This window comes from Cyrtonyx montezumae, unplaced genomic scaffold, assembly GCF_038088225.1.
Source record: "Cyrtonyx montezumae isolate F1298 unplaced genomic scaffold, pur_monq_1.0 scaffold_11, whole genome shotgun sequence".
NCBI classification, from domain to species: domain Eukaryota; kingdom Metazoa; phylum Chordata; class Aves; order Galliformes; family Odontophoridae; genus Cyrtonyx; species Cyrtonyx montezumae.
In genome coordinates this window covers 4,051,369-4,074,721 of record NW_027071837.1, presented here as the reverse complement: position 1 = coordinate 4,074,721, position 23,353 = coordinate 4,051,369, and the positions used below count along the sequence as shown (strand labels likewise).

Sequence of the window (23,353 nt, the reverse complement as noted above, 5' to 3'; positions counted from 1 at the left end):
ATCGATAACCAAGTAAGGCAGCAAAATAATGAGAAAAAATGATCACGAAACGCTAGTATCTGTGGATTTATTCAACAGCTTTTGAGCACCCTTTTTTTTCCTCAGCAGCTTGGGCCCTCATTCTGTTGGGTACATGCGGAACTCGGGACTCCATCCCCGCCGCCAGCTGTGGGTGTAACCCAGCTCATTATTTGTGGCTCTGTACTTTTGAGCTCAGTGAACCTGAATTTCCACGGGACCGATGGATCCCAAGACATGCTTCACGGCGGGACAGCCGAGCCTGTGGCCTTCAAGCCACGACAGCCCCTGCGAGCTCGTCCAGTTGTGCGGGACAAGCGAGTTCACAGACGAAGCATTTCAATGTCCAACCGCGGATATCCGCCCGGACTTCTCTCTTTCAGAACTCGCTATGTGAGGGCAGTTCATGGCAGTTAACAGCAGCATCACGCTTTGCAGTCTTTGCGGTACCACTAAGTCCGGAGCGAGCCACGATGGCAGCGCGGGGCGAGTCGCCGAGCCCCCACTCCCGGCGGAGGGGAGCGGCCATTTCTGCCCGCGGCGCGGTCTCCCCCATCGCTGGAGGCCGCGGGGAAAGCCCCGCCCGCCGCCACCGTGCCCCGGTGAGCGAGGGCCGTGAGGGGACGGCGCCGCGCAGCCGCTGCAGCCCTGCCCGCCCGGCCCGCCCTCCCCTGCCCACCCCCGCGGCGGCGCTGCCGGGCGGTGCGGAGCGTGCGCACTGCTCTCCCGCGTCCCCCTTGAGCCCGGCCGGCGGAGCCGCGCGTCCCGGCGGCGTTGAAGATGGCGGAGGGCGGCGGAGGCGCGGTCCCTCCCTCCTGCTCTTCCTCCTCTTCCTCCTCCTCCTTGAAGGGGCTGCGGGAGCAGATGGGTGAGAGGGGAAGGATGAGGAGGTGGGGGCTGGGGCGCAGCGCGTGCTTTGTGAGGGGCCGAGGCCGGGGAGCCGCTCCCGTCCTGCCGTGCCGTGCCGTGCCGTGCTGTGTTGTGTTGTGTGTGCCTCCCGCTGTTCGGCCGTCCCGGAGAGCCGGAGCTTGTTCGCTTCGCAGCTCCCGCAACGCGTTGTCCCGGCGGTGCGCCCTGGGGCCGCTCCGAAGCGCGGGAGGAGGGGACAGGATGTGGCATCGCTGAGCTGAGATGCGAGAATGTTTTGTCTTGTTTCCTTTCTTTCTCCCCTTCTTTGTGCTGAAGGTGCTCTGCACTGCTTCGGTGTGTTCCCCCCCCCTCCTTAACGTGTCTGTATTTAAGACCTCAGATACTCTGCAGCATGCCCGATGTGTGTGCCGAGCGCGGTTCTGTGGCACTGCTGCACAGGCTTCGTGTGCGTGCTGGTGTAGAAAGGAAACAGTTCCTCACACTGATTTACAAAGGAAAAAAAAAAAAGGATAATAAGGGAATAGCGGATTTTGATTTCTGGATTTGATCTAAACTGATGTGGGCTCCGTGCAGGGGCTGCCGTGGCAGCCTGCTGTGGGAGTGTTGGTAGAAAGTCCTCAGTTCATATCGAGCACTCTTCCACCCTGTGGTCTGTGTCAGAAGTATTACCTCAATACTTTTTATTTCCCTTCCAAAATTAAGGCAAAGTAAGCCAAGTGCTTGAGCAACGTAGCAACTTGCCAGAAATAGTGCCCTTTGTTGCACAGGCCATATCTGTTTGACCCTTATCCTCTCTGTTGGGACTCAAGAGTTGTGCATGGGGTGCTCTGGTGCAGCATTTCTGCAGAGGCCCTCAGGAAGAGGACACACGTGTTTGCTCATAGCTGTTGTGGCCACATGTAGTCCTGAAACCAGAGGTGAAATGTTCCTTGAACCAGGCTCCTTAGAGATATATATATATATATGCACATTATAGTGTGCCCATCATGTTTAAAACATAAAAATCCCTCACTAGACCCTAGAAAGAATAGACTTTGATTTATTTTCTCCCTTCAGGGGGGCTCTAGGAGTTATTGAACCAGAACCTAAAGCTCAGCTTAGACAGAATGCATTTGTACCACTTAGTGCTGTGGAAGATGAAGTCAGTGCTAATGTGAGCTGAAGCAGTGCTGCTGTGAGCATACACTGCTGCTGTGCTGTCCCTGATTTCTCCCTGGCTATCTAGGGAGAGCAGAATGTTTAGAAATCGTCCTCACAATCCGGTGGCTGACAGTGGAATTTGCAAAGATAATTGCTGCTGTGTTTGCTACTCTTTTGCAGAGTTGTGAGCAGCTTACCATAATGCTTACAGCCAGCCTGTGCTGCTCTGTGGGCAGTTGTGTACTTGGCTGTGTCATCTGGAGAACAAATGTCTGTACAAACAGATGTAGTGCTGCAGCTCTGGTTGGGCATCTCATGTCCAAGGCCAGTAAATACAAACAGGTAGCACTGTACTGAGAAGCCATGGCTCCCAGGTGGGACAAGAACCAGAGTTTGCTTTTACTGCTAGAAACTAGTTAGCATCACAGGCAGCTTCTGTTAGTATGAATTGTGATTACACGCTGTGAAACAGTAGCCTGTAAATGCCACTTTGTTACCCTGTTTTTGTGATGCAAGCTATTGTTAACAGTCAGGGACAAAGAAAGTTTAGTCAGATTCTAATAGCATAAGTGCTGAGCTTGTAAAGATAGAAAAAAGGGAGAGGGTCGGTTAGCTGTGGGTTAGCTGGTAGGTGAGGTTTTTGTGAGTGGTGCAGGTCATCATTTAAGCTGATGTAACCTAGGTGTATTTTATTGTTTTATATTTGTTTTCACTGGAATCCTGAGATTTCTCGTCTTGTCGTTTGCGGTATCGGTGATGAGGGTCAAGTGTTTGCTTTTGCCAGAGCTTGGCAGCATGGATGCTGGGATATTACTTGTATGCTGAGTCATTATAATGCAGGTGGTTCAAAGCATACCTATTTAGTATATTAAAATGCTTTATGCAAAGGTTCACTTCCTAGACCTACTCAGTCTTTTGGAAAGCCTGTCTGAAGACTTGGAATGAAAACAAAGCGCCGTTCTCCACTTGTCCTTTCTACAAACCTTAAGTGGAGGTGTAATTCCCATTGCCCGGTCTGGTTGGAAGCTGTCTGCTGCAATAACAGCTCCTGTCGGTCTGATTGGTTGCTTTTCCCTGTCTCAGTGATGCTCTGGCTTTGTCCATCTTGCCAGAAACGCAGCTCCTGGTGATATTTTCATCAGATACATACAGAATGAGCAGTAGAAGAATTTTAGTGGAAAATGAATAGTGAAAATTACTTCCTCAAGCAAACAGAGAGGAACACTTGCAGAGATGTCTGGTCTCCAGGTAAAAGTTACCTGATAAAATGTGCCTTCAGTGCACAGCATTCATACCAACAGCCATGACAGTACTGGAGGACTCTTTGGCAGAGTCCTCGTGGCAGAGTTTCACAGGTGTTAGTGAACAGATCGCTGGTTGGTATTCAGAGATAATGCTTTGGGACCCAGCAGCACCCATCAGACAAGTGGTCGGAGTGGTGGGCTGATCTCTGCATCAGAGCTTCGTGTTGGAGGAGAGAAAGAGTGAGCTTTCAGATGCAGATCCTCAAAAGCTTTTGGCTTTTATAGGAGAGTTGTGACTTAAAGGTGCTTTTCAGTACTGTAAGGCAAGGAAAATTGTCAGGTTCCCAATGGTGTGGGGATGCTACAGGGAAGGGCACCTTCAGCATTCCGTTTTCTGTCTTGCTGCAGTCTGTACACATGGCTCAGGTTTTAGTCTAAAACTTTGGAATTATTCAGATTTCTCCAAATACATTAAAAAATAAAATCCTTCTTTCTGTAAAGTTTGAAAAGAATCTTTAAAACAGAGGCACATGGAAAATATTTTGGGAGACAGCGTTCCTTTCTCCGCGTGCTTTATGCATTAACATTACAAAAGATGCATTCGGATTCCAGCTTCCATTTAGATAGAGGTGTTACACAAAAAATGGCTTGCAAGGATCATAGCTGAAATGGTGAAATAGATACTGTGGTTTCTGCCGTCCCTCCGTACTTAAAATGTGACTAGAACTAAGGTCTGCTTTCTCTTTAGGCATTTGTCGTTTTAAGTAAGAAAATGGATAGGATCGTTTAAATTACTGATACACTGTTAGTAATTTTCAATTCTTAAAAGTGTTGCAATAATTAAGAAGACAAGTGAGAGAAGTGGAAGTCGTGCTCTGAGGCAGTCATACAACTGTAGGATTATTTTAAGTAGAAGATAGGTCCTGTTGGGAAAAGATGCCCTGGCAAAGGAAGTTCTGAGCGTGCAATTCTAAGGACCTCTGAACGTGATATATCAGCTGACTTGCTACACTTCCACAACAAACTCTGGACTTCAAATTCCTGGTCTACCACTAATGAATTATTTAGCTTCTAATTATGCAGCTTACAACCACGTAGACCTTAACTGATGATATGCTTTTGATACATTTGTGCCTACCTGTCTGATAATTAATCACCATCATCTATTATAGTTTTAGCTTGTTACCACTGGCAGTGTTCAGAGTAGCTCTTCCTTTCTTCATAGTGTTTTTCTGCCTTTGTAATTCACAGGGTTTGTTTGGAGTTGGTTGTGACGTGCAGCACTAGGCTGTGCTCTGGTGGCATTACTGGGGTGGGAGATTTAGGCAGTGGGCAGGCAGCAAATAGAGCAGAAGCATTTATCTGGAAGGAGATGCTTTGAGCAAGCAAAAGCAGCCAGGCTGCTCAGGGAAGGGGGAAGTAGAGGATAGGAGAAGTGAAGGCAGTGTGAAAGAAATAAAATAGATGTACAAGAACATTTTTTCTGTGTCTGTTAAACCCATCTCTCATTCTGTCAGGTTTGTGTACACCTATATGTAAGCATGTAACTTTGTGTAGCTCTTCTACTTCACAGTGAATCCACTTGAATCCACACGTAAGGGCATTTATTGTATGATGTTAGAATAATAGTGTATTGTAATTTCCACTATGCAATAATAGGTGCATAGTGATTTCTGCTACACTTGTGGAGGCTCACAAGAGGTTTCCAGTCGTGGCTGATGTCTCATCACTAAAGCTGTGTCTAACAGCTCTTTTAAAGGCAGTCTCACCAGGTGGATGAAAGCAGTTTCTGTTTGTTTAGCAGCTAGTGAAAGGAGTTCATTGGTGCCCACCCACAGAAACTTTGTGCTGAAATACTCTTTACATTCAGTATGTGACTGTAATGTGTTGTGCTGCAGAACTTTACTGAGAGTACAAATATTTTGGTGCCCAGCTCTTTCACTGAGAAACATTATGAGCATTCCAAACTTTCCAATCTCTGGCTTCTGTGTCTAGACAGCAAGGAACCAAGAGCAGTGCGTGGCTGCTTGCTTCAAAGTGCAGGTGGGATTGTAATGCTTCTGTATCCTTTATGTTGGAAGTGTCAGGTCCAAAGAAAGGGCACTGAGCAAATAAGCTTGGTAAGCACAGTGCAATAAACAGATTAATAACTAATGCCAGGTGGAGCAGGGCAGTGATTGGAGTCATGTTAAACCTTGCAGAGAGTGGGGAATATGTGAACAGTAGAAGCATTTCCCTTTGGAGTGCCTTCTTGTGCAAGTCGTATCATAGCAAAAGATATAGCTGAAAAGGTGAAGTCATGGTGAATGCAGAGCCTTTTCACTTGTCTCTGCGGAGGTGAGACAGAACTGTGGCAGAACAGAGTGGCAAAGGAGAAATTAAAGAGAAATTAACTGAGAATAGAGTATCTACTGTGACTCAGCTTCACCTCTTTCAAGAGGTGAGCACTAGCATACCTGGCCAGCAGCCCCAGACTGCATAGCCTGGTCTGTCCTCTGGAGCATGGGGTAGATGTGGCTTGTCAGCCCTGTGCAAATCCTCTGTGCACATGGACCACCTCACCATGGCTCCTTGAGTTTTGCTGACATTTCTGCCCCTTTAAGCCTTGTGCAGGCAGTTGCTTTCCCTGTTAATTAGAAGCATAACTCTGAGCTGAGGCCTGTGAGCAAGGTTAGAGCATCAATGTGAGAGACAGCAGGACTCTCCATAAGAGGCATGTTCAGTGAATATCAATAGCACTGTAGTGAGGGATGATGCTCAGCTGATGCTGTTTTCAGGCAGTGCTGTAGCACTTCTGACCACAGAATGCTTTTGTAAGCAGCTGGTTATTATTTTAAGAACAAATTTTGATTCCTTGGCCTGTGCTTTTATTCAGGTTCAGTTTAGGTTGTGTTTTTCCTTAGGGAAATACCTACAGAGATCAGTCCACAAATGCAGCAGCAGCCTTCCTGGTGCCTTGCTGGGCTCAACAAGTGTGGTGATGTGTCCTTGAGGTTGCTTCAGCCATATCTTTGTAGATTTCCTCGTAGGAAGTAAGTAGTGTTTTGTTAAATGTGTGGATTCTTTTCATCTTTCCAGCTCTTAATCTGAGTAAGGATAAGTCAAAATTTACATTCTTGCAAATGTCTCAAGTATATCTATTTATTTATTTATTTTAGAGCTACTAATTCACTTGCTAAGGAGTGCTTCAGTCAAGCAGTTTTCCAGTGGGATCAGTATTCGTAGTGAACCTGTAAATGAACCGAAGAAGTCATCCTAAGCTGCCTTGAGCATTGGCAAGAAAACCAGATTGTAGCAGAGAATTAGGTGTAGAAATGGGCTTAAATACTGCAATGACAAATGCTGTGGGGGAGAAAAAGCACATAGAAGTCATAAATTAGATATCCCACATAGGGAATAAATATAAGAAGAAAGCCTGCAGATAAAATAAGGGCAAGGCAGCCAGCAGCTCTCTGGCCTGCTGAGGCTGAGAGGCAGCAGTGCTGTTTTCAGGAGATCCATGAGCTCCCTTCCCATCTGCTGGCTGTCCAGACAGGACAGAGGGCCATCTGCCTGCCAGCTGCTGCTGTGGAGTAACGTCCCTGCAGCTCCAGGTGGGATGGAACTGGGGACACAAACAGCTTGGAGGGAGAGGGGACCACTCTGCCCTTGTTTTGCTGAGGGGTGGTGTCCCAGTGCTAAGGAGTAATAGCCTAAAAGCAGAACCTGGTTGTTTAAACTGCTCAATGTATGGTCTTGCCTCTGTTTGGCTTAACCTGTGTTAATTAATGAATGGAAATCAGCTTAAAGTGAAATGCACAGAAATCTCAGCCTCGAATCCTAACTTCCTCTTCTGTTCCTGAAAGCACGTGGGGAAGTCATGAACAGAATCGGGATCTGAGGAGTGGTACTGAGAAGGATCTCTAGGAGGTAGGAAAGAGACAGTTGGGACGTGGTGATCTTTAAGGTCCCTGCCAACCTCAGCCGTTCTATGGTGAGAGTCCCTGCAGGACACAAGTGGAATCTTGCAGATTTGATGCAGTCCACTGTAAAATCAGAGGTGTTTGCTGAGAGGTCCACGTTCATTCTGCTCTGTGCATTGCTTATTGGCTTCTTGGTGCCTGCTTTAAACTTTTGGATATGTGTTTAGACTCATAATGCTGCTTAACTTTGAGGAGATCCGGACGAATGCAGAGGCGGTACTGACGAGGTGTGCTAAGAACAGCAGTACCCCCTGTGGCCTTCAGAGCTGTGGCAGCGGCCAGGAGTATTAACTGGATGCAAGGATGGAAATAGAAACGATGCTGTATTTTTAGCAACAGTCTCCTCGGGACATATTGGAAACTTAATCAGTGAGGGAAGTTGCACTGTGCTGTGAGCGGGTATGCGGGGTGGGCTGGGAGCTGCCCACCTGCCCTGTGGCCCTGGGTAGCACCGGGTCTGGGCACTGCACTTGCTTTCTGTCATACAAGATGCTGTCCTGCATAACAAACACTGTAACTGCCACACAGAATGCTTTGTTTAAGCACTTCTAGGCTGTCCTTCCCCCCCTCTGTGTCCTTTGCAAGCTGTACTGTTTCTATAACCCACTGTTCTGTAGAATCTCCAGTAATTTCTGCAACCTTAATTGTATTTTTAAGGTGAACTGATTTCCTTGCACATATGACACATGTTTAAAAGGTGCCTTTAAATTACGGTCTGCTTCTTCCTATACAGAAATTTGCATGTTTAAAGTTTTGGGGAGTACAATAAAATCCCTATGTTGGTCCTCACTAGAACTTAGTTGCTAGAAACAGCCTCAGAGATGCGTTGGGTGCAACTGAGGAAGACTTTTGTTTGGGGCTGCAGTGAAAAATTCATTCAAGACATGACAGCAGCTGCAGGTGACAGTCTAGAGTTGCTGAATAAGCACTGTAATCAGCATTTATCGCTGACATCACATGGGATTAAACACTTGGAGGTGATTGTTCTTGGCCATGACCTTAGGAGGGATTATTACTGTGGCAGAACAAGTTGTCATGGCAATACATGGAGGGAGAGAGGCTCTTCCTTCCTCCTTTGCTGTCTGTCCTCTATTAAAGGAGGAAAGCCTGAGATCCTTGGTGAAGTTTTGTTTTTTATTTATCATTTTTAGTATAACACCAAATTCTACTGTTCATTCTTCATGTTATGTTAAATTACAGTTATTTTTGTGGATTCTATGATGATGAGCTTGTCACTGGAATCAAAGAACAGCTCAGGTTGGAAGGAACTCCAGGGATCACCAGTTCCAGCCCCCTGCCACAGGCAGGGCTGCCAGCCACTAGATGAAGCACTAGATGAGGCAGCCCATGCCCCCAGCCAACCTGGTCTCAGTACCTGTGGGGATGAGGCATCCACAGCCTATTCCAGTACCTCACTGCCCTCTCAGTGAAAAGCTTCCCCCTGACATCTAATCTCAATCACCCCTCTTCTTGTTTGAAACCATTCCCCATTGTCCTATTGCTATCTACCCTACCACTGTCTATTGTCGTACTGGTTTAAGGGCTTTCCCTGCAGCATTTCACCTTCGTACCCTGAACAGGGACAAGGTGAAAGCTGGATACCGAAATAAAGCAAATCTGTGAAAAGTGATACAGCAAAAAGTCTCCCTGACTTTCTGATGGCTTTTGTTATTTAGTGAAACTGATATGGCCAGCATTTCATTTCTGTGTGATTATGCAGGAGCCGTAGTGCTGCAGTTCTCTGTACACACCTTAGTAACACGGAGAAGGTGAATTGGTCTCTCCACAATTGCTCAAATTACGGTTTTGGAGTCTAATTTATAATTAAAATTTATTTTTGAGGACTCAATTTCAGTTGTATTCCTTAATAACTTACTTAATACAGCTAACCTGCTTTCTGTTTTGCATCATGATATGATGAAAGATGCTCAGAAAACTTGCTCTGCTTGGGTCTCATCAAAATGTTACTCTACCATTGCCAACAGTCTGTCACATATTAGTAAGCTGAAACACATATATAAGTGGTAGGAAAGAGTTTGTATTAAGTCAGACTTGTGACTCTACTAAATATTTTTCTTATAAAAATTCACTATCAAGTAAGTTAGATTTTCTTGAAACTGCTTTTTCTACACATTATAAATGTAAGCTTTTGTCTCTGTTGCTCTTGTAAATAAAAGCTGTGCCCCTTCTGAAATCTCTTTGGAAAAGTTGTTTCAGAGATCAGTGTAGTTATTAAATAAGAGGATCTGCAGCCTCAAATAGGATTTGATGCATTTACTTTGTGTACTTAATGAGTCTTGGTTTTAGAGTTTGTCTTAATGTGGAATGGTTCTTTCCCACAGTTGCTGCAGCCCAAGCCATAGCAGATGAAAGGAGAAGCCAAAGTGGTGTCAGTCCTATTGCAGTCCAGACCTCAATAAACATAAGGACAGCAACTAAACCAGGTATAATTATTGCTTATTGTTCCTAATGAAGTATTGGGCTCACAGGGAGAGTTACTGTGGGGGAGAAGGGCAGGAACACAAAACTTATTTAAAAGAAGTTTGATTCTGTTTCCTTGAATGATCAGAGCATAATGTCCCTTGTTAGATGGGTCCCAGTCACTGGAGGTATGGTTCTGATGACAGCTTTTGGTTTATGGCTCTCAGAGTTCGACTGGTGAAGTTGCGTATCGTTCCAGCAGGGTGTCACAGTGAAGATGAATGCATTCCTGGTGTTCTGGGATACTTACCAGTTCACTTCTGGCTCAAATTCAAGTGTTTGTAACTACAAAGACCGGGGCAGTCTTGGTTCTGCTTAGCTTGCAAAGTAGCTGTCCTGCAGCACTTGGAAGTTGGCATGATGCCCAGATAGAATTTTCCTAGATTCTTATATTGCTTGATTGTAGGAATTAATATGTTCAGGAGTAAGGATCAGAGCTGAATTTGGAGTAAGTATATGTTCTCACAGCATGTCTGGTGTCTGTTCAGGCCTTCTATTGACTGTACACAGTGGTCTTTTAATCTGCTGTCTATTTTTTGCTGCACTCATTAAAAATGTAGGATTGACTGGAGTAAGGGAATGGAAAGAGGGAAAGGGAAGGGTATTCAGCTTTCTAAATTTTCCATTTGAGCACTTTAATCTCTGTATGGAGTGTGCATTGCTTTGCTGGTGAGTATCTGTCTGAGAACGTTCCATAAACCTTCAGTAGGAAAGGCTCAGAATACTTTAGATTTCGTTGTTCAAAATAACTGACAATTACATGTCTTCAATTTTTCTTTTGACAGTGATAGATGGTTCCACTCTAAGAACAGAAGAAAGGCAAAGACTGGCCAGGGAGCGCAGAGAGGAGCGGGAAAAGCAAAATGGTATTTTTGCCTACAGCCTTAAATATAATTTCTGAAAATCTTGGTTGATAAATAATAGTTTCTTCTCTTACTCTGTGTTCAGTCACTTTTTTTTTCAGCTTGCTAGGGATAATGTCTACCTATGGTATTGCTTCAGTCACCATCTGTGAACCTGAACAGAGAAGTATTACGAGTTGAGAGGAAAATATTCCACAGATTTTTGACTTCTTGAAGCTGCATGTCATTTTTAACATTCAGTTTTCTAGAGACCACCAAGCAAAATTAGCTGCCTTCTTATTGATAGTGTTAACAAAAAGTTAACACTTCTGAAATAATAACTCTTAGCTTAGAACCACTACCTGGAAACTGAAGGTTGGGAAACACTGATTCAGAGAAAACCAGAAAGAATATAACTAATTGAATGGCTTGATTGCTTTGAACACTGCTGCTCTTGTTTCCTAGCACACTGAAAAGATTCCTGGATTGAAGTGTCAGCAGTCTGCTTTATCTCAGCTAAGAAAATGAGACTTAGAATAGAAAACTCTCACCCGGCTTTATACTAATTTTGATGTGAATCTCAGTTTATATATATGTGCAGCGAGTGATAAAGGGTTCCCAGTGCATCCTGCACTCCTTACTCTCAGTCTCCCAACTGCTGAGGAGCAGTCTTTTTCTGACCTGCATTTCTGTGTTGCTTAATGTATGTGCAGAGACATGTAGAAGTGGAGAGAGAATTGGACTAGGGCATACATAAATGTAGTAGTAGTTTGGGAGCCTTGTATGTAGATAGTGTGAGTGCACTGTTAATGTAATTCTCGTTTCTCAGCTCATTTCATCTGTCTAGCCAAAGAAAATACCTCAGTTGTGTATTCAACCACTGTCTTTTTGTCCCAGGAGCTGAAGTTTCGTGTTAAACTGCACAGCTGTTTCAAGGTGGAGGCTGTGGGGAATAGCTATATTATTATTTTGACCTCAGATACAATATATCTGCAGAGTTTTCCTATTTTGTCACTCAACACTTTACTTTTTTTTCATTCTATCTTATTTAAAAAGGAAAAAACGAGAATTGCAAAATACAAAATTCCACCCTTTGATACTCAATTACTAGTTACTTATTAAGATTTCACTGTTATGATGGCAAGAAAGGTGTGTATATAATACAGGTTATATACATATCCTGACTTTCCTGTCTGGACAGTGAAGTGTAATGGCAGAAAATGTTCAAATTCATTGCCATCCTGCAGACAGAATTAAAGGCATCCCTGTCATCATGTGCATTGTCATCCAGCACTGCTAGCTAATCTTGGCATATATTTTTACTTTAAGGGGTGATAATTTTGTTTGGTGGTAGTTTTGCTTCGTAGTCTCTTGCCTGTAATCCATGTTGTAGTATCAATGAGTAATTAAGTTTGATTTGAAATTACATGCGTGGCACGCTGCCCAGGGGGGCTGTGGAGTCTCCTTCTCTGGAGATATTCAAGACCTGCCTGGATGCCTTCCTGTGTGACCTGGTGTAGGGAACCTGCTTTGGCAGGGGGGTTGGACTCGATGGTCTCTCAAGGTCCCTTCCAACTCCTACGAATCTGTGATTGTGTGATTCATTTTTTTTTTTACAGCTGCCAGAGAGACCCAAATCCTTGAAAAGGAGAGAAAAGCAAAACTCCAGTATGAAAAACAGTTAGAAGAAAGGCAGAGAAAGCTAAAAGAACAAAAGCAGAAAGAGGAACAACGGAGGGCAGCTGTAGAAGAGAAGAGAAAACAAAAAATAGAAGAGGAAAAGGTATTATGCACTGAAGTTCTTTAGTTTTACAGAAGCTCCTACATTGTGTTCTTACCATGCTCTGAAGTACAGAAGAATAGAAAGTCATGGGAATGCTGTGTGTTACAACATAAAAATGTTTTACACACCTGTACACTCGGCCATATCCTTCATCTCTGTCCTTGTCTAGTTTAACTATACCTGTGGAGCTCTGGACTTCAGGGAGCTGTGGTTGCTGTTTGCTCTCTGATTATTTTTCACATACACAAAAAGATATTTCACACTACTCCCAGATGTGTGGCTTTTTTTTTTGGTGCACTTCATAGATCCTTTTTGTAAATTAGCATGTGTAATAGGTTTTAGACTTTTTTCTGCTCTTGTTTTTACTTTCTGGGAGTCCAGCTGTGGCCTAAGAGGCTCAGATTCTCTCAGTTCTTCTGTAATTTGTTAATATTCCTGTGTACAACATAACACTGTCAGTGATAATGATACTGTTGCTGCTTCAAACTGGTATCAGCTGTTGTTACTTGATTTTGTCTTTGTCTTTGCTCTGGTTATGCATGGACCAGCAGAGCAGTGTTGGAGCTGAGGAGCTCATTACTGGTTTAATAGAAGCTGAAAACAGAAGTAAATACACCGCAGTGTGCTTTCCCCTTTGATGGGTAGGTCTGCTGGTTCGTGTGAAATGTGATGTAGTTATGACAGGGTTGATCACCAGTAGCATTGTGTCAGCAAAAAAGATACACACACGTGCTTTTATGAGCCAGCTGTGAGAACTTGCAGAAGAAAAGGGTATAAGCCTGACTGGGTGTCCTCTGGGAGTCCAGCTGTTATACTGTTCTAGGAACTGGGTTGGTTTTTTTTGGTTGTTTTTTTTTTGTCTGGCAGTGTTTTTACTGATGTTTCATTCCCTGTAATCAGCTTCTGGGTGTATTCAGATTGATATTCCTTTTGGCCTTCATGGAATAGTTTGTTGTTGAAGAACAAGCAGCAATGTTTGGGGTGGGCCTTGATTGCAGCCCAGTGTGGTATTTATCTTTTCAGGCAACTGCTTTAAGCATAAAACATCCGTTATGCTTCATGAGGTATGCTTCAAGCTCACAGTACATTTATTCATGACGTTTAGAGGATGGTGGGTGTATTTTAAATAGGCATGGTGATAAGCAATGGCAGGACTAGCTGATGAGTGCTTGTTTGGGTTAACCTTGTCTTGTACTTGGTTCCTGGAAGGTCTTGTACACGGTTGGACATCTGGCAGATAAAGAAGGTAGCATGCACTTGACCTGTAAACCTCTTTTCAACTAAAAAGTAAAAACAGATCTTGACATATGGACTCTTGACATTAGAAAATAATGATTTTTAAAGAAGCTGTCTTAAGGCAGTATTTGTCAGCAAGATATCATCTACACTTGTAATTTAACAGGTAGAAGGGCATCAGAAAAAAAAGCAGTCTGGCACGTTGTTGTTGGATACTTTAACCAAGTCTCATTTAGTTAGTCACCTTCCTTAGATTATACAGAGGAAGGAAGCACAATAGCAAACAGTGTGGAAAAATAAGTAGTTCTGTCTCAGCCAGACTTGAAGACAATTAGGCATGGCTAGAATTGAGATACCTGTCTTGTAACAATTACTTAATTATTCTGTACAGATGTGCAACTGATTACATTGATATCTTGAGGTGATAACTGCTTTTCTTTTGTTCATAAAGCAAAGCTTTTGTCTTTAATTCCAATTTGCAAGAATTACTGCACAGCAGATATCTCATGGAAATATAATCTACAGGTTACATAAAGATTACATAAAGGCTGGGTGGTTTGGCAAGGAAAAAGCCTTTTACATTTATATTTTGTCTGTATGGAGTGTGTCCTTCCTTCTAAGCTTTGTGTTGCACAGTGACTGTGTCAGTCTGTTGTTAAATGATGAGAGAAGGTGGAAGTCTTAGGTCCTCAGGAGGTAGAAACTTTTTGATAATGAGTCTCCTTGGCATCTTATTGAGTGCATCAGCAGTAAATACTGCTTCAAAAGATCACTTGGGATATGACTGTTCCAGCGCAGTAATCTGTTGTTGACACTTGTATAGAAAGTTAGCTGTTAGTGGAGAATTAAATGGTCCAGCAGGGTTACGGTGTGTTTATGCACAAGAGCTGAAATTCCCACACTAGCACTTATTGTCCTGGAGGCCGGAGAGCTGTGCTTGGTACTCTGTCCTGTCAGCAGTGATTGCTGTGGGCTGCAGCTGATCAGTGTTTTATGCAGTTTTCCCTTCATATCTTGCCGTTTCTGTTTTCACTGTATTTGTTACAGTGTCAGTATCTGTTAGTACTTGGGTCAGTGTTTGGTGTCATTTTCTGAAAATACGAATAACCTTATGCTTAGACCTGGTATTTTATACTGGAGAGTTTTCAGCACCTTTTAGAAATAACTGCAGAATATAGGTTTAAAGTATAAGCAATTATTTTTGTTCAGTTTGGACTTCATCCAGATTCGGAAAGTAAATAGAGTTGTTTACTGAATAGGAAATCTGGTGGCTATTTTAAGTAAAGAGTAGTATAGATCATCTGTGCTTTAGCTCAGCCTAATCACATTTACAGTTTTGAAACCGTTAATTGCCATTAACGTTTTTAGTGTGATAGTTTTTGCAACAAAAAATAAGAAACAGAAACAACAGATTGCAAATCTTGCTGAGGAAAGAAAAAAGATATGTTTTGTCTTCTGGCATGTGTGCTTCATATGTACATAGATAGCTTCATAGAGGTGTTGTTTGATAACAGGAAAGACACGAAGCAGCTCTGCATCGTACCTTGGAACGGAGTCAGCGTCTGGAAACACGACAGAAGAGATGGTCATGGGGAGGATCTGTAACTCCAGATTCAGAGAGCAAAACGGGTAAGTAGCACCTTTCCTAGCATAGCGGTAATTTTCATTCAAATTCAACCAGTACATTGAGTAATATGGATGTAAGGCAGGTGTAGCTGCTCGTAGAGACCTGAGGATCCTTTCCTGTCTTGGATTTTATAACAGGATCCATGAGTACATTCTTATTTGTACTTGTCCTGAAATGCTGCTGAGATGTGGAGCTGGTTTTGACTTTGGAAAGGGCTAAAAGGAAATTGCATGGGAAATACTATACCTGGCATTGTTGCATTGGTAGTCCCTAAGCATCAGATAAAGGAATTGTAATGTATCATTTTGAAATAGCTGTGTCCTTCAGTTGCAATATGTGTCATGGTATGCTAAGAGTGATGATAAATGTGGCCCCAAAATACCTTACCGTAGTATTCCATCTAAAATGTTTCGAACACAACCTCATCCATCACAGGATGCAAACTGATTATTTGAATGACCCGTAATGGGCAAGGAGGTGCAGTGTAGGTGTCTGAGCTCCCTAGAGAATAGGTTCTGTCCTAGATTAGGTGATGGATTTTAGCAGTTTTTAATTGAAGCTCAGATGGATGCATGCTTCTCACAAGTAACTGTTTCTGCTCGTAAACCTTCTGAAATCAAAGCAGCCAACCAAGATTGCATTGGGAGGGACCTTTTCATGTACTGCTTTGCTGGAAGGCAATAAGTAACTTAAAAATCTGTTATTATCCAGGAGTAAAATAAAGCCATAAACTCTTCTGTTTAGCCTATCTTCTGAATTGGTGCAATTGAACTGTATGTTTCAGCTTTTGCTTTAGTACTGTTGTTTTCTGTCAGCTTGAGTGTTGATTTTTGAGTGTTTGCGTGTAGTTTGAAAGTACTTGTGACAGGAGTTATCATTGTGATGCCCCACTTCCCCATTCTTAGTTGCCTTATACTGTTTACTTTTGTACCCTGTGACTAAGCTTATGAACCTTCTTCTTCCACAGAGCAACAGACCACAGATGAAGGTGAAACTGGTGGTATTGATTTTCAAAACGTTCTTTTTCTGTTGTCTTACATTCACTGCTAACCTTTCAAACTTGAGTTCTTGTTTCTCTGAAACTAAAGAAAACCATCTTCATGTAGAACTTTTCCTGGATCTTGGCCAGCTGTACAACAAATGTGATCCCTAAGTGGAAACCAGTCCTCTATGTTTTTAACTATCCCTCCCAGCTAATTAAATGACAGCTTAAGTCATGGCATCCTGAGGGAATTTTGAAGGAGAGGGTATGAGCATTTGAGTTTTTAAAGATGATGTGGGGAAGGGAGGAGAAATTCTCAGCGGCGTGTTTGACCATAAATTAACTGAGTGGTTTAAGCTTTCCTTTTAAAATGGGAAAATTTGAGTCCTTTTATTGTTTCCTAATTTTAAAAAAGTGGGGGTTGGTTTAATTTTTGTTTGTGTGATGTTTCTTTCTTGTTTTTGTTTATTTTTCACCAGCAATTGAAGTAATGGTTGTAAAAGCAGATGGTTTTTTTGCTAAAACATTGTGAAAGAGGATGGGTCCTGTGTGAAGTTTCTTTTTCCATGAAGGGTTTTGCAAGCCAGATATATCCTATTGTCTAAACAGAAGTCTATATAGTAAATGTATTTTCTTCATATCCTATGTTTGCCAGTGTATAGACTGAGCCATTCATAGCACCCTTTGGAACAGTAATGTGTTTGTGAAGTCTGCATGTTTAATATGCAAAGCTATTTCATGTAGCTAGTCAAAAGTAACAGCTCTCAGCTGAGATCCAGCTAAATCTGAATCCTGAAAATCTGTGCATGCTCACAGCATTACTAATTCAATGCAGCTGTCTCATAATGCTGACAATATGAGACTTGAAAATGCAATGAAAGTCTGAGTGAGTATGATTTAACTACCGTGGCTTATTCTGGCAGCACAGGAGAAGCATGTGCATTTTATTTAACTTCTCTCATCCCTTTCTCTGCACAGCAGGAATCCTTCATTTTCTCCAGAATTAGTCACTGTTGCTGTACTGGTTTACCTGTTAAACATATGTTCTTTGGATATATGTATATAAATGCAATTACTGTATTTCACATTACCAAATGTCACTGAACTTAGAAAGCAGGATATCACATTTGTCTTGCATTTTAGGAAAGCACTTTTTTTTTCTCCTGTGTTCTTTTCTGTCTTTAATTTTAAAACTGGACTAATTTTAAAGCTAAACTTTGTATCAAACTTAAAATAACGCCCTTTGCTCTCTCCTGATTGATGTGAGGAAACGAGTCCTGTCTGTCCTTTCTTCGTGGAGGAAGACTTGATCCACAGAGCTGCTGTAGCACAATAAAAATAGTGTCTTCCAACAAACATGCTCCTAATGTGAAGATAAACACTTAAGCTGTGCCTTACGTGTCATGAAGTAAAGACAGGAAGAGCATCTGTGTTCTGTTACATGCGACCAATTTGAATAATTTGGCACTGATTTTGAAAAATTTGACTGTGGAGATGAACAGCACAGTATTTGACTGAGTCACTTTCATGCCTCCACAAGGTTTAAAGCTTGTGTTAGTTTTTAGATTGAGGTTTCCAACATACAGCTGTCTTTCCTGGGCTGGAAAATCATGACTGGATTCATTCTTTTCATATTTATTCCTGTTTTAGGTTTAGCCTTGACTTCTTAACTTTCTGGGAGCTTGTTGCTTAATGGTTAAAAATCTACACAAAAAAACCCCACACGTGGGATACATAAATATAGCAAGATTTCTAAGAAAAGTCTTCGTGATTTCTTTCACCTTCTGCTTGTTTAATTGCTGGAAAGAAAACAATTACTTGTGGATTTGGGGAAAATGACACAATATGAGCTCTTCTGCATTACGTCATCATGGCTGAGTAATGCACCTGCTCCAGCAGCACATCTAGAGCAAATTTCAGCATGGTATTTTTCCATCATCAGTTGCTGTGCGTATGGAATTAAAGACTCCATCTCCATTCCTAAAAATGAAAAACACCAGGGGGCAGATTTCAAATGTTCTTTATTTCATGTGCTATGTAAGTCTTTCTTGTCTTTTGTACCGCTGTGGAAAAAAAAGTTTTATATATACAAATATAAATAATCTAATTTTATAAATTTATAGCTATAAAATTAGATGTGTCCTTCCATGAACCAGCAATGCCATCAGTAATACGCAGGAATGTTGACTGGTAAAGCAGCATTTGTGGGTGATGGAGGTGGTGTGCTCTGGAAAGTAAACCCCATGTAATTGAGCCATCACCAGCCATCAGCTGCTCTGTATTATGTACAGAATGTGATTCACTCAGACTGTACCAAATACACCACTGATGGCCTGAAATTTAAAGATTGATGAAAGCCCCAGAGTCAAATGCTGCATTAATGACATTGCTGTCAGTGCTGAGATGAAACATGCTGGGTGTGGGTCTGCCAAGAGAAGTGGCAAGGCTGTATAATAAAGCATGTTTAATGACAGGAGCCCTTATAAATGAGGGAGGTTTTATGATGACTGCTGAGCAAAACTTGACATTCGGGTACACCTGGAGACTTGTGCTATTAAAATAGAAATTAGGCTGCCACATTCTCACTTCTCTAAGTAAAGAGATTCCTTGTCATTGTAGAACTAAGAGACAGATAATCTGATTTTGTTTAGCCTTATTTTATGCACCTCAAATAGGCGGTGTCCTTACTGAGTGAAGCTCTGTGAAAAGTTAGGGGTGAGAGATGCCCCCTCTCATAGTGATGTATTTAAGATTTTGCTTTTCACAGCTCCTTACCCATTTACCAATTCTTTCTTTGGCTTAGTTGCCACAATTAGTTTTTTCCCTTACATTATGTAAGAGCAGCTGTTTAGTACCATATGCAGTGATGCTATATGGTTCTTCCAGTCATAAGGTCTAAAGATCTCACACAATTAATGCAAAATTCCTGGAAAAGAAAAATGTGAACTCCAATCTCAGCGTGAATTATACACTTGACCAATTTTTTTTCAGTAGAGTCATGAATTGGGGTATTTTTTTTTAATCTGAACGGTCACATATAGTCTATACCTTTTTTCCTTCGAGTCTCACAGCAGCAGTTTCATCACTTGTCTCTGCTAAACAGTGCTGTCCCCCTTCAGGAATTGTGAACTTGCTGAAAAAGAGATACTTGTCTTAGTGTAAGTTTTCTGAAGTCAAGATTTTAGTTTCTGGGTCTCATAGCCCAAAGCTCAGATTTCATGCAAGTTCTGAAGTCCAAATTTAAACTAAGAGACGTTTATGAAGCGTCTCCATGATGTTTGGAGGCATTTGACTCCCACATGCTTAAATTAACGCTGGAGATGTGCTTTTTTTTTCCTTTTTCCTTTTTCCTTTTCCTTTTCTTTTTTTTTTTTGAAGCAGCCACTAGAGGGGAGTGTTTCTCTTTGAAAAGACCCTGATGAAAGCATTATGAGTTCCCAATTTATTGCATATAAAACCTTTCAAGGCCATTAGTTATCAGAGTATTCAGGCTTCATTCACTCAGTATGATTTTTGTTGCATTAGGGAAATACCATCTAAGCTCAGATTTTAGTTTCTTAACTTGAATGACACAGGATTCACCTTTCTCCCTCTCACTTTATTCACTATCATAAGTGCTTTCCATTTCTTCAGCTTCAACCTCAGAATGTGCTTTTTCCCTTCACGTGGCTCTGTTGCTTTATGAGGGAGCCCCATAGCTCCTGGTGTTTCAGGAAGTCTGGGTTGGATATGTGAACCACAAGTACAAGCAGAGGCAGGGATGTCCATAGGGACCCTGTGCTCTTGCTGCAGGGAGCTGCTGTAGGCTTGCTAGCCGAAGGGAAAAGAAGCTGCCTCTGGAGTAGTGCTGCTTTTTCCTTTGACATTGCTTACGCACTAATGAGTTCACATTAATCATCTCTGCAGTTCAGTATTCCAGCTAAATCAATTCTTTCTGTTCGATGTATGGAATTTCTCACGTTTATTATGCTGTTCTTCACTGCTTTGTGTGCACTACTGTTTTCTACGTAGTGAGTGTCCATAGCAATAGATATATGCTTTCCCAGGGTTTTCATGCTCTGGAGTAGTTTGAAATTAAAAAGCAGGTCTCTATCAGGCTTGTTGTGAACCTGATGGCTTTGCAGTGTGAGATGTGATACTATACATGTCTGTGTATGTGCTTGTATGCACAAATAAATTAATGCTTCCCAGTACAATTGTTTCAGAGGAGTTGGAAGGCTGCTAGGAAACATGGGCTTAAGGAATAGCTTTGTTAAAAATAAGATTTCTAAAATGAAGCAGCTCTTGAGAGGTAGTTGGAAATAAGAATGATTTCTTGCCTTTCTTCAGGACTTGCCTTCATCCTTCAGAAGCATTTGTTTTGTTTTGTTAACTAGAGATTGAATAACTGATCTGACACAACCTGAATGGGCTTAGGAAGGAAGAAGTCACTGTTGTTCAGGGTGTGATGTGATGTTCCTTTCCCTGTCTTGCAGTCTGGTTAACAGCATCTAGGCCTCAGTAGTCCTTGTCTTTGTGTTAGGAGCACAGGGCTTCAAGTCTACTGTTTGCATACGTGTACTTAAAACCTTGGCTCTATTTCAGTGAAACTAAATGTCTTTTGTGTGTGTTACAACTGATGCTAATTGTATCATGTACCTTCAGTGGAAGAAAAAAACAAACATCTCTGTTTCTCATTAACCAAAACCTAAAATAGGGTATAATGCTTCCAAAGTTGCCTCAGGAAAGTGTGAAAGGTTCTTCCTTAGGTATGGAGATGAATTCTAAAGTAACCACTTCTTTACACAGCCAGCAAGCGCTCCACCTCCACAGCAAACCTCAAACCAACAGAAGCTGCCATGAATAAACGTTTGTCATCATCTGCAGCGCTTTTAAATTCTTCTGATCGAAGTAAGTGTTTGGGTTTCTGTTGGTAGCAGGTGTACTGCTTACCTGTCACTGGGGAGGAGATAGGAGGAGAAATGGTGCTCCTCTTCCTCTCTTGCTGTGTAACTCACTTCCTATGTTCATCTCAAACGTATTTCATGCAATTTGTTAATCCAGCCTGACTGTTCAGGGGTTTCACCCAGTTGATGTGACCTCTGTTTAGAGGAGAAGAATGACGGTAAAGATTGCTGTGGTTTGTTTTTTTTTTTTACATAGTAAATTATTTCTGTAATCATGTTATTGAATCTAATCGTGGTGAATGATAATTCCCAAATCATTTCACATAATTTTAGAGGGTTGCATGCCTTAAATTGCATCCTAAATTTTCAGCAAACTAAAAATAGCACAAAGAATAGTTTGACTTGTTCTATTAGCTCCAGTCATTTGATTGCCTGTGTGGAGGGAAAAATCAAATTAGTTTTGGGATCTATCTTTCGTGCAGGTCCTGCACTTTATAAACACATGCCTTCTTTTTAATCTTAGAATTCTGTGTTTAACAAATAGAAAAGAATGCATGAAATGGGATTTTTTTGGGTGGGAGTATGTTGGTTTGTTGTGACCTGGAGTTGTAGTGTGGTTATAGCCAGGTAGATATACCTTACTGTACCAATATCAAGTAGTAGAAGTGGACAGCAAGCAGTATTCCTTTTATTTTATTTTTTAAAGGATATCTGAGGGTATTTAAGAGGTCTGCTACAATTTCTGTGGATTCCAATTACGTTGGAAAAAGCTTGCTGTGGATATGCAAGCTGGCTGTGCTAGAAAAACCAATACCAAGGGCCCAGCTAGCAGTATTTCTGCTGGTTCAGGTTGGAAGTTGATGCAGCAGAAAAGACTTGCAATCATATGCTCTTTGCCTGGTGTGGAGACTGGTGAATATATCCATAGTGATAGAGCTGCAGGGGCACTATCTGAGTCACTGGGGACTGCTTGCTACCTGAAGTGATTTTTGTATATAATGTCTGCAGGGCTCAGCTCTGGGTGTAAATCAGAAACAGCCGTAGAGTACAAATTAAGCACATAACAAAGGAACCCAGTAATTATCAGCTAAATGGAATTGCTTTCAAACTTACAGTCTACCTTGAAATCCTTTGTGAATCTTTGTTTGCTTTGGAGAGAATAATCTCAGGTGGTTTGAAAGGGAAAAAATGTGTAGGGAACTTCTGAGCACTTGAATCAGCTGGGTATAGAGGGTGACAGACTGACAGATTTAGATGACAGCAATTCTGTACACTTGGTCTGGTGCTTGGGAAAAAGTGTTTGCTGAATGATAACTAAATTCAAATGACAGAGGAAAATACAGCTGCAAAATTGACCAGATTGCTTCTGCCACGTGTGGAAAGGTGGAGGGACAAAATGCAGAATTGAGAGATGAGCTTGTCCCTGGATCAGTGGAGGATTTCCTCAGTCATATTCTGTTTATGTGCTGAGCTGAGCACTTTTTCTCACTCTTACACCAAATGTGAGCAGCAACTTTTTTTCAATTATTTGTTCACAGAGGCATACAAGGATGACCTTAATAGGTCAAACATGAAGTCTGTATGATTGGCCTCCTGTCTCTACGATAAGCAAAGAACAGGAATATAAGAAATAATGCTAATGTGGAGTAAATCTTCCCTGATCCAATTTTTCTGCTTCTGAAGGATCTATACTATGAAGTGACTTAATAGTACTTCGGTATCTTAGGGTGCTGGGGCTGGTGTTGGAGGGGACTTCTCAGCTTTCCTATAAAATTAATCAGTGCACTTTCACTTCCAGGTACCACAAAGCGAAGCGCCTCACTAAACAGACTGAATAACAAAGTCCCTCTACACTCCTCTCAGCAGTCAGCACTCAAAGGTTCACAGGTGGAACAGAAAGGTGCTAGAAATGACTTGGTCTGGAGAATTGGGAGGCATATATGGGATATTTGAAGTTGACTTTAAGCCATGCCCCAGTTTCACTGTACCTGTTTTTTACTCACGCTTTCATTGCTGCAATGCACTGTGGCATAACAGATTAGTTATGAGCATTCCAGTGCCAGATACTGGGTAACCTCCTATAAATCACTACATCTCTTAAGAACTGGAAGAGTGGAGACACAATAGATAACTGGTAGCCAAACCATTTAGCCTATGAGAAGCTACTTCTTCATAATGATAGATCAGTGTTTTGTAGTCAATTTCTTGGCAAAAGCAAAGCATGGGAATGGCTGCTTAGAAAATTATATGTGTATCTTGTTAAAAATAATGTTCCTTGCGCT

General features: G+C 42.0%; 1 protein-coding gene across 12 annotated transcripts in view; it reads left to right on the top strand.

Moving 5' to 3' along the window:
* The first annotated feature begins 721 nt into the window (after nt 1-721).
* The window catches only part of MAP7D3 (MAP7 domain containing 3), a 36,098-nt gene continuing 13,466 nt past the window's right edge, over nt 722-23,353 (top strand). For 4 of the 12 annotated variants that reach the window (XM_065729440.1, XM_065729445.1, XM_065729443.1 and 1 more), the window contains exons 1-8: nt 722-886; nt 9,577-9,678; nt 10,501-10,581; nt 12,177-12,340; nt 15,091-15,205; nt 16,171-16,203; nt 20,974-21,075; nt 22,870-22,971. In XM_065729440.1, the coding sequence (XP_065585512.1) occupies nt 799-886; nt 9,577-9,678; nt 10,501-10,581; nt 12,177-12,340; nt 15,091-15,205; nt 16,171-16,203; nt 20,974-21,075; nt 22,870-22,971 (787 nt within the window). In that variant the 5' untranslated portion in view covers nt 722-798. The remainder of the gene's footprint in view (nt 887-9,576; nt 9,679-10,500; nt 10,582-12,176; nt 12,341-15,090; nt 15,206-16,170; nt 16,204-20,973; nt 21,076-22,869; nt 22,972-23,353) is intronic. The other 8 variants (XM_065729448.1, XM_065729446.1, XM_065729450.1 and 5 more) reach the window with 6 other exon arrangements.